Source organism: Patiria miniata, unplaced genomic scaffold (assembly GCF_015706575.1).
Source record: "Patiria miniata isolate m_02_andy unplaced genomic scaffold, ASM1570657v1 HiC_scaffold_3, whole genome shotgun sequence".
Taxonomy (NCBI): Eukaryota; Metazoa; Echinodermata; class Asteroidea; order Valvatida; family Asterinidae; genus Patiria; species Patiria miniata.
In genome coordinates, this window is record NW_024037069.1 from 19,928,698 (window position 1) to 19,940,491 (window position 11,794).

The 11,794-nt window shown below is 39.8% G+C and overlaps 1 protein-coding gene across 1 annotated transcript; it reads left to right on the top strand.

Moving 5' to 3' along the window:
- The first annotated feature begins 646 nt into the window (after positions 1-646).
- Positions 647-10,403, top strand: LOC119737037 (cytochrome P450 3A6-like). Its single transcript, XM_038211106.1, has 13 exons — positions 647-849; positions 2,664-2,757; positions 3,847-3,899; positions 4,031-4,127; positions 4,210-4,326; positions 4,899-4,987; positions 5,484-5,632; positions 6,061-6,197; positions 6,841-6,981; positions 7,484-7,704; positions 8,470-8,607; positions 9,061-9,223; positions 9,742-10,403. Exons 1-13 carry the CDS (start codon positions 779-781, stop codon positions 9,814-9,816), a joined length of 1,545 nt encoding a protein of 514 aa, XP_038067034.1. The 5' UTR covers positions 647-778; the 3' UTR covers positions 9,817-10,403.
- Positions 10,404-11,794: the final 1,391 nt, after the last annotated feature.

An 11,794-nucleotide genomic window follows, 5' to 3' on the forward strand; every position in this document is an offset into this window, starting at 1 on the left:
TGAGGACTTCCGAACAAAAGAGGTCCACATAAACTTAGGCAGCGACGTTGTGTGGACTTGCCCACGGTCCACACACTGTTTCCACCTCTCTGAAAAACAAGTTCAAGGAACACTGAAGGGAATCATAGAAAAAAATTGGGTTGAAAGAGTTTTCACAGTGTAAGTAAAATGAGTTTTTTTCCTCAGAGGTTTTTCCTTACTATACACAAAAACAAAGTAATGTCCACACTACGTACAACGTAAACATGTGGGGGGGGGGGGGGGGGGGATATATACCCCCATCACCCCGGGATTTACGCCCCATGCTGCTGAGGAAAGTCGAGGGAAAGGTGCACCATGTTAGGGGGCTCCACTATGGCTTATACATTGCTCACATTACAACCAAAACTGATGTAATTCGGTTAATCCGTGAAATCATACCCACCATGCATGGCCACTACCAGAAAAAAATCTCCAAGAAGACGAAATCGGAGGTTAAAATTTGATCATTCAGTTGCACGCTCGGCATGCACTCTCACCCTATAAATACATATGACGTCACTATAGCACTGTCCTTACTTCTGTGACTGTACCGGGCAGAGTTAACTCAACGCTGAACTCCCCTCTTGAGTACAATGGATTCTACCACCTGTGTTTGTGTGGCCTCGAGTGTTTTCATTCGCAGGTTCTGAGTCTATACAAAAATTGAACTGGGCCGGGTGCGTGATCTGAGGGAAAAGAGGACAATATAGCTGGACAATTGAGCGGTAGTTTGCATGAATTTATCGTCAAAAACATAATGGAGCTGTTAGGATTTGACTTGTCAGTGACTTGGCTGCTGGTCATTGGTCTCGTTCTCGTGTCAGTTTGGTACGTACTTGATCTCAAGTTCAACAATCCTTTTATTTTTTTCACAGTCACGAACTGCTTCGGGAAGAATGTTGCATCTTGACACCAATTTTTTTCATCATGTTGAAGAGACATGAATCTGGGACTGAGAAACATTTCCAATTTTAGTATAAACTGCACTCGAATCTCCATAGACTTTGTACACGACCAAAGAAGTGGCGTCTGGTTACCACACTCTTTTCAATGCGTCTGTCACTGCTGTATTCTTGCAGTCAATCGGCAGCGCACTGTATGGTAAAAGCAGTTCACTTTACGTGCAATGAATGGCATTCAGGTGCGTGACCATGACCTCTGTTTGAATACTTAACGAGCCGGCGACGATGCATGAAATTTGGTCCGAAATATTCGTTTTATTCGTCAATTGTCAATATTATGTACGTTTTCTTGCAGATAGGGAAACATTCTCTTGCATTTATCACCAGATCGGAACATACGTGATATCCATTTATAGACGGGGTGAAATCTGTAACGCGGAATGTTTTTCCATCCTCAACTATTGGCATTCCAATGAAAAAAACGATGAGATCCTCCATCTTTTGACAGTGGCCACAGCACAATTTCCCATTAACGTCAAAGATAATTTCATATTCTATCAAAAGAATGGTCGATTTCGCGTTGATCTTCCATTGCTTTAACCAGGGCGCAGAAAATTCTAATGGTCGTCAAAAAGACCAACAACAAAACATCCTGCAATGAGAGTACGTGCATTTCCGTTCCCTCATAGGTCAAAACTAGGTCTTGATAATAACGTTTGGTTTTGGACAGTACAGACTTCGAAATGCTCCTGGTGCCAGATATAGATATGAAGCCGAAGTGATGACGAAGCCCAGGTTTTGAACACCCACAAGCATGCGCAGTATAGTGCTCAAACTTAGGCTGGTTTCAAACCTGGTTTCCTGGTGAGCCGTTAAGTTTGTCTGCATGGACTTTGTGCAATTGTGAACACAATGAATTGAAGCAAACTTATCGTTATACATGTATAGGTCAACGGTGTTATTCACTTTATCACCGAAATACAGTTTAATGTTTTCTGATTTTGGATTTAGAATTGTCTTTGGTCTTGCCAAAGAAGGTCGGTATAGGAGACCAAACTCTCAAATCAGCCACTCTGTTGTGTTTTGTTAATTCACACCTTTGAAAGTTGTGTTAATTGTTTCACTACCTAGTGTTTAATACTATTTTCTAAGCTCTTGGCCGTTATGGGAGGGGGTGTCAGGATTGGAAAAGGGTAGGACATTTTTTTTCAAACTCTATCTGTGTCTCTGATATTGGCAGATATTTTCTCTAAAAACTGTGTTTAGCAATTAAACACAATTTTGCTATCACTTTGTAAACATGTTTAGAAGCTAATAAACTATGTGTTCAATTCCTAAACATCGATGTTCAAATGCTAAACACGATCCATTCTTACTCTAAACATGTTTAGTATGTAAACATGCTTACAAACTGATGGCAAGAAAGTGTTAAGAAAAGTGTTTAATTGCTAAACACAGTTTTAGCAGCGTAGAGGTAGATGATTTTTAGATGTTTGTCACGAACCAACTTTGTTTCATAATATTCTGATGGCGTGATTTTTTTTTGGCAAGGCTCGGTACCAAAACCAACTACAGCGATTTCAGCTTAAGCGCTTCGACATTCGTCCGTACTTTCAGTGTGTAACAAGACTAGTATAGGCCTGCTATTTAGATTTTTTTTTATCATTTCACGGAATCGTTGATATAAACAACATCTGAGAATTTGAAGCATTTGTGACTCTTTTTCTACTTGATTTTCAGGTATGATTGGTGGTGTCACCAGTATTTCCAGAGGCGTGGTATCCCTGTAGCCGACTACATTCCTTTCTTTGGGAACATACTGCAATTTCGTCATGTAAGATTTTCAATGTTTTGCCGATAAAAGAGTAATCTTTTCTTCTATTTATGTTGCGTGATGTCCGGTTCGCATCCAGTGACTTTCCCGGACTTATAAATTTTCTTTATATTTCTAAACAAAAGGAGTGACAATCAGTAAATACCGCAAACAAACTCGAGGGAGTTTTAAAAGAACAAACGGGTCTGGAAACTCTACTGAGACACAATGAGGAATGTCCCCCAAAACTAAGTTTTGACGCCTAAAGTCGGATATACTAGAAAAATCATGTCGAAATCGATAGTGATGATTTTGTGTTTTTGAGTAGCCAACGTATCCAAGATTCACACTTCATTTTTGTTGGGATATTAATACCCACAACAGTGAAAAAACTAAAGAACGCTTTTCACTTCCGTTGGCGGCGCAATGCGTGTCTTTTTGTTTAAAGCCGTTTTTCTTTAAATGAGGTTAGCGAAACTTGGCAGGACACTATTGAAGTTGCTGCGTCATATCTTTAGAATAAATCAAGCTACAGAAATAAATTTCATTAACGCAAAAGGTCAAAGGTTGGGGTTATTTTTCATTATGCTATGCCAGGCCACTTGACCCTGTCTCTGTTTTGTGGCGTGCAATTTTACTTTCTCTACCGTCGCGCTATGTTCAACATCAAGATTTGGCAAAGCATGTTATTGTTGAAATCACAATTACAAAAATAGACTTTAAATCTTAATGGGAGCAGATAAATTACATTTCCATTCTATTAATTTTAAGCTCTGGCAAGATTTTATACATGTTACTTTATTGTCGGTCGGTCGCCGAAAATTTAACCAAAAATATTTAAAATAAATTAGCAAAATGTCGTCGTCCGTATATTAAATGCGCTCTAAAACTGTTTGTAACATATTCGTTAAGTTGTCTATGAAGATTGTGTAAACGGAGGCAAGATACTTGCAGTATTGTTACAGTCGCGTGGTGTTTTTTGTCATGGTTTGACGGTATCCAGAAGGAGGAAATGAAAATTGACGAAAAGTATGGTGTTCCATATGTGCCATCGGCGTCACATTTTTCGCCTGAGCTTATTGTGCACTCGCACTTGTTTTTGTTTCACAGGGCGTCCAGTTTACTTGGACCGAGTATGTGAAAAAGCACGGAAGAGTCGTCGGGTGCGTAAAATTAACAACCATGTTATACGTTTTAAAATGGGCCCTAGATTTCTATCAAAAAAGGAAAAAAAGAAGAAATCAGTTATATTGTTGAGTTTTACTTCATAATTATTATGTTATACTTATTCCAGGATGTATGATTTCCGACGTCCAGTTCTGATTATCAACGACCCTGACATTTTGAAGAATGTCTTGGTTAAGAATTTCTCAAGTTTCCACAACCGCAGGGTAAGAATTTTAATCTTTTTCACTCTCTTGAGCATTGTACGTTTGAAGAAGGTTATTCCAGCTTTCGTTCTGTTTTGGGCAGATATCCCCACTCGGGCAAAAGCCCTTGAACAGAGGCTTGACTCAGCTTGTGAACGAAGAATGGAAAGAGATACGCAACGTCATCACTCCGTCATTCAGTGCCTCCAAAATGAGACTGGTAAGACTTTGTCATAAGAGATTCCAAAACGGTCAAAATTGATAGTAGAAAGATCTGTTGATGGGGTGTTTGTGTCTTTGTTTGTTAGTTTTTTCTTTGTCGCTCTTTTATTTCCAGATAGTGAAACCCTTCACTCCCACCGACTGAAATTAGGGACCAGACGTCTTACAATTAAATTCCTTCAATCGAGTAGATTAAGTTTTCACTCAAAGTTGCACTGGACTGACTATTTAGAGTGATTTTCACTCTAGTCCCTAATTGTAAATTTCGGGTTCCAAAGTGTGACATTTCTCCTGTCCCTGTTACCTTGGTACTTTGTAATTTGTCATTCAAGTATCATTGAGAATGTCTTCAAACGATATTTTTATTCGTTAGGTAGGTAGTTTGCTATTCATAATCACTCTTTGAGGACGACTGTATTATTGGAGTGCATCAGAATTATTCAATCATAGATTTTCGATGCAACAGGGACAGGAAAATAAAGTGGACCCGAAATGGAATGACCTATTTAGTTGCTTGAAACCTTGGTGCAGTGTACATGTAATGATTGTCTTTGAATGAAATCTTACCAGATGTCGGAGACGATCAATGAATGTTGTGATACCTTGGTGGCAAGTTTCAGCAAGGCCCAGGAGGGAGGAAGAGCCGCCGACTGCAGAGTGTAAGATACAAGCGAAATAATCACGAAACATTCGCTGCTGTGTTGGAGTTTGACCATCCACGATAACCCTGGCAATAAATGCGGTACAGTGTAGACTCCTACACTTTCATCGTGCCGTCGAATGTTCACTTCCCTTCAGAGTTTTCTTACTGGGTACTATAGAAAGCTCTTAGAAAGTTTGGCAATGAAGACGTAAATTTGTTTTGTGAGTAAATTCCAGATCGCCAGGAATCTAATGCCAATTGTTATAGGAAATGGGCCACAAGGTACATATAGCTGGCGCGAGCGAGGCGCATTTACCACCCCGTTGTTTCGTATCGTATTGAAGAAAGCTCGTAACTTCAATTTGGAAATGGAAGATTGTTACTTTTAGAATTGGAATTGTAACAAAGCATCATTGAAGCCTACTTTATTAAACCGAGGTTCACGTCTGGTACCCCCAATATGGCGTCGTTAAATATCAGCGCCTCCATCCACCTTGTTTGCTTATCTTTAGGTTGTTTGGTGCTTTCACCATGGACGCCATTGCGAGGTGTGGATTCGGCCTCAAAGTTGACTCCCAGCAGAACAAGGATGATCCTTTCGTCAAGAACGCCAAGAACGCCTTCGATTTCAGCCTCTTCAATCCCGCTTTCTTAATCGTCTGTGAGTTGTTTTTTTTAAGGCAATTTCATTAAAACTGTTCTTTTGAAAACTTGCAGGTCGTTTGAAAAATACGCTTAGGCCTAAAGACTTTCTTTTCGAACTTTTTAATTAAACTGTCAGACCCGCAAAGTTTCAGGCTAAAAGCCCCAAAAGCCACCCAGAAAAGACGCGAAATGAATAAGTAAATGAATCGAAATAAATAAAAAATGAATCAGGAATAAATCAATTTGACGATACAGCTATCTAGTAAACGACATTGCTTCCAAAATGTTTTGAACACTTTTTTTTGTTCATAATTATTTTAATGAAAGTATTATTATATAAGCATCCAATTACAATGAAACCTATCCATCAGTTTAATTTATAATGTAGGCCTAAATAGGTGTGCAACTCTTTTTTTAAAATGATGATTTTTCCTTTTATTTCAGCCGCCTTCCCCGCTCTGTCACCCATCTTTGCTTATCTCAAATTCGACATGTTTGACCCGGAAGTTATGAAATTTTTCATGAACGTCACGGAGGCCGCGTGCAACATGCGCAAACAGGAGGGTCAGGATGCGTCAAAGGTTAAAACTGATTTCATAAGATATGATTGAATTTGATTCGACTTAAGTCTGCTGAATAGTTAGTTGGTTACTTAAAGGGAATATACATCATTTGCTTTTGCTGTAATTTTCAGAAATGGATGGAATTGGGGGGTTGGAAATATAAAGCAAATATAGTTACACTGACTTTTTGGAGGTTTTGGGATCGAAAATGCTATAAAAACCAAGAAAAACGATCATTTTCCTGTAGTCTGGTTCCCTGACTCCATATAAGAAGAAACAGAGCAGTTTACATACATTGGGGAATTGTAAGGTCAGGGAACCAGTCTAGCTGGCTCGTACCCGTTCATAGGTTTGTAATCGATTGCAAACAAGTGCAATGGTCAATTGGGGCCAGTATTTGAAAAAAGCCAGTTGTTTCCAACGCTGATCGGCCGATCAGCGTTGGAAATTGATACAAAAATACCACTTTTCTTGAAAATGACAGTATACCAGGTGCCATAATTTTACAGGATGCTTTAGACTGTCATTTACCAACATCCTATTAAGGAATTTCGCAAAAACTTGGTAGTTTTATTTTTCGATGTTTGCAAATGTTGTATATTCCCTTTAACACCCTTGGTGTGACTGTTATATGCCTATATCGATGTTCTTCTGTTTGCAGCACATCGATTTGTTGCAGCTGATGCTGAACGCCCACGAAGACGAGGAACACGAGGAGGAAGACACGCCCACCGCAGAGAGCGGTCAGAACAAGGGCACCGCCCATCGCAGGCCACTGTCAACAGTGGACGTCATGGCACAGGTAGGTGTTAATTGGAGCTCAGAGAAAAATAAATAATAATCCTGGGGTGTCAACATAAACAAGGGAAAAAAGTTATCAATATAAACGTTGTTATGTTTAATGTGTGATTGTAAAATTGTGTTGTTGAAAGCAAAAGAGAACAAGTCTTTCCATAATTTTCAATGTTAAATTACTGATCGACCCCATTTAAGTTTTTGGAAATCGCACTTGTACCAGATTTGACTATTGAGTTCGCACAAATTTTGTCTTCAAATTCAAACTTGGGTATGGATTTTGACTTTTGAATTCTCATTCGGACAAGATTTAGCTGTAATGGCTTCAGGCTATCATTTTTTTTCAGGCTGGTTGGTCACCGAATAAGCACAATTTTCTTAACGCTACATACAGCAAGGTAATGACATACGCGATGTTTGTCAATGACTTACCGGGCGGTTCAATTTTTTTGGCTGTTTACAAGACCACTCTCATTCGGATATGATTTATTTGGCTTTCATAACCTCAGGCTGTCACCTTTTTCCTGGCTGGTTACGAGACTACCAACACGCTGCTGTGCTTCACTGCCTACCTGCTGGCTACCAACCAAGACACGCAAGAGAAACTGCACGCTGAGATTGACAACCTGGCTCCCACACGTGACAACCTCGGCTATGACGTCATCGCCAAGATGGAGTACCTGGACATGGTGATCAATGAATCACTGCGCATGTATCCCCCAGCAGTCGCGTAAGAAACACTTCAATCGTGAACTGACTTTGACTAGGCCTACTCGTTTTTATTTTGAAAACTTTCTGGTGTTAAACAAGCTTGAATAATTCGTCAGCGTTTTCATGAAGGGACGAATTTAGCCAAAAATCCATATTTGTTCGAAATTATTTTTTTCCGGCCGAAATTGGTTAAGTGAACAGCGACGAACGTTTTGACGAAGTTTTGTTGATCAAAAATCAGTTTAAATCAATAGAATCATGACAATCAATGTAGGGGAAATTTCACCTGAATTGTATTTTCAGTTTTCTCGAACAGGCAAATTCAAACTATATCATGTTGTTCTATGGGGCAAAGACAACGCGCGTTTAGGCGTTTTCACGAAGAGACAAATCGAGCGCGAAGGGCAAACCCCCCCCCCCCCGCGCGTGTGGGGTTTTCAATTTTTACGAAGAGACGAATTTAGCGCGCAATGGGTATGGGCAAATTGCCCGGCAAAACAACGCGCGTGTGGGATTTTGAGTTTTCACGAACAGACAAATCTCCAATTAGTCCGCAATTAATTTTTCTATTATACTGTAATTGGTGCAACTTTCAAGTTTATGATCCCAGCTTACTATCGGTATCAAAAATAAGTCAACATGTGCTCCAAAAATAGGCGAAATCTTTTTTTCAAAAAGTGACCAGCTTAAAACCCGTTATTCTCAAAACCACTGTTCAATATCCTAGGCAAATTCGTCCCTTCGTGAAAACGCTGACGAATTTACTCATTATTTATATTTACAGCTTTGAACGTATGTGCAACGAGACATTTTCATACGAAGGTCTTACTATCGAAAAGGGAATAAACGTGATGGTCAGTCTCTGGACCTTACACTACGACGAGGAATTCTGGCCAAACCCGACCAAATTTGACCCGGAGAGGTAAAGTATTCGTTATCATCCCTTGCTGGATAGTGCCATATGGTTATCGTCCCTGAGTACATGTATTTGTTTAGTAGGCAGGAGCCTTTAAAAGGCACATACGTAACGTTCATAGATCGTCAGCATTATAGACGTCAGGACGCCTTAGGGGCCTACCAGAGGACAATAATGTGCACATAAATCGTTCTTGGAGATTTCTGTTCAAGTGGCCTCATTTTTCATCTGCGTATGCCTAAATTTTAAGAAAGATGTGTGAAGATTATTTTGTTTTAATGTCAAATTTTTCAGCGTCGTTCCTGTGTAGGCCTATTAGACGAAATATAATTCGAAATCACAGCACCAAGAGCATTTGTTATGCTATAAAGAAAATACACCATATTCAACACTAGAAAACACACCACGAAAACACCACAAATATTTCCACTTTTGTTAACATAATCTTCTCCTTCACAGGTTCAGCCCTGAGAACAAGGCATCCATCAAACCGTGCACCTACATGCCGTTCGGCTTCGGTCCTCGTAACTGCATCGGTATGCGCTTTGCCTTGCTGGAAGCCAAGATGGCGCTGGTCCGTGTACTGCAGCAGTATCGCTTCGATGTCTGCTCAGAAACCGAGGTAAGAACACAGAGCTTCAAAGAAGGACTCAACTCCTCCATTTCGACTAACGCGATTCAAAAATCAAACATGTTGCCTAATGCCTTTTGTTTGGAACAAAAGTAAAAATATACAAACCAAGATTTTCTCTGGGTAGCATGCTACCTCCGTTTGCTTGGAAAATCTCCGAACTCCGATCACTTGAAATTGTCTTTGAAACATATGTCTGTGGAATTTGACCCTTCTTTATCGTGATTTAGAACCAGAGCAATTTTCAGATGTATCAGATTATCCTAAATTAATCGACACTTCTTGCCTTTCAATCAACAGTGCGCATTGACCAATTAGATCACGACTTATGGTCACGTGACTAGCTTTGTCAAAGATGGCGACAAGCATTGTGAGAAATATACACAAACCAAAGGTGTGCGGGGCGTATGGCCAGATTATGAATGATCAAACAGATAATCAGCAATAACTTTAACATTAAATTATATCTGAAGAAAGATTGAAGATTTTTTAATTTTTCTTTTCTTTAGATCCCACCCAAGCTCGGTAAGGCTATCTTCCTTGCTCCGAAGATTATGAAGCTCAGTGCAGTCCCAAGAAACTAGGCAGCAACCGCGGATGACAGAAGAGCAAATTCTTCTATGATCTCTGCCTTAAGAGGATTTAAAGACGTTCATGTTGTGTGTCATTATGTTTTAAGCAATCACTCATTTTAGCAAATTTGTAGGACCAGCTAGGCATGTGTGCCACTTTTGTGGAATTAATATAGCAACAAGTTAATTTGGATCTTTACACTTCGATGCTTAATGCAAACCCAAGTAAGGCCTATTTTATTCGTTTGCGATTTTGTTTTTGCAAGGCTAATAATGTGATGAAGATAAAAATTAGCTTCGATGTATAGGTTTTTTCCGGCCAATTTCGCAAAAATAGCATTCGAATTCATCTTGATAGTGGCCAATTTGAAGCGAAGTAGCGCCTTGTAGTCATTCTTTTGGTCCGTATTAAATTTCAGGCGTTCAAATTCGTTTTACGACCTGACATTAGCATGTTTAACATATCCTCAATTTAGCAGTAGGTTTGGTTTAGGGTTATTTGCATGCGATTCTTGTTTTCGTTTTTATTTCCGCGCATTCTATTTAGCACTTTTTCATTCAAAATAAAAGTCAATGAAGGTATACGATGCGAGTCTTTTCATTATTTCTGCTTCATGTCGTTGTCCATTTTTTGAGTTTCTGGCCCCTCCTCTTGGCAGGTTTTCCCGTCTGCCAGATCTAAGATACGTTGCTACAATTGACCTGGGAGTAGATAACTTTTTATGCCAAGATTGTCTGCAAGTTCAAGATAGTCTTGGGCATCAAACGACTACGGTTTACAACTGAAATTCTCATGTAATGCCCATGAGCTGGCATATTGATATTTCTGCTTCAATCTAACATTTTGCATGGTGATCAGAGTAGTGGCAGAGTCTTGTGGGAGACAGGTTTTTATATCTTTATTTCCAAATTGGAACAATAGCACTCCATCTTATTCTAACAAACGACGGAACGACATGGACCTATTTCGAATTACTTTGCTTACTTTTCACATAATGCTTGCTTAATGGTGAATCCGAATGACCAAACTTACACAGCTGGAAGCTTCGGCGAATTTGGATGCTCGTTTTTGCAACTTTAATTTGAATGCCCTATTGTTGAAATTGCATGATTAAAATGTGAAATCGCATGCTTCTAATGTGAAATTGATTGGTATTTTTAGGTATTTGAATGTTGATCTCAACGTGCATTCAAATTCGTGCAAAAATGGGCGATTGGTCGCCAATTTGGTCGCCAAATCTGCTAACTTGGCCGGGAAAACCTATATTTTGATTGCATTATAATTGGTTGGTAGAAATATTTCTTGGTATAGTCGTTTGCTTTTACTTCGTGTGCCTTGCCGAAGGGCGTAGGCGGGGATTCCCTGCATTTATTCCACAAGTAATAAATTATGTTGAGTTGGTCAAAATAATGACAAATTTTCGACAACGAAGTTTTCAAGTCGTTTTATTTATCTAGCATAACGACCCATTTTTGTCTTTTTCGATCGCGAATGTTAAAAGGGGAGGAGTCATATATTTAATTGACGGCATTAATATCTTTATATTGTTGATGTACCCAAACGTGGCGCTGCCCCTAACGTGATGCACTTTGAGTTTTGGCATCTAGTGCCTTACTAGAGCAAAAAGTTTATCTCAAATTTCACAGTAAGTGACATTTCAATAAGCTGGACGTTTATCGTGGCGTGTAGCGTAGCTGTATACTGTGGGCTACATCACAGAGAGAAAGAGAGAGAAAGAGGGGGAGGGGGGTAGGCATCATAAGTCCGACGCCTCCGAGGTCCGACGCCTCATAAGTCCGAAATTTCGGACCTATGAGGCGTCGGGCCTATGAGGCGTCGGACTTATTAGCGGATCCCCCGGGGGGGGGGGGGAGGGGGGAGACAAGAACACTACGGATCAAGATCATTCGTTTGTAGTTGTACAGAGAGTACCGTATTGATCGGATTTTACTTACGCTTTTTGTTGAGAGTTCCGATTTTTATGCAACA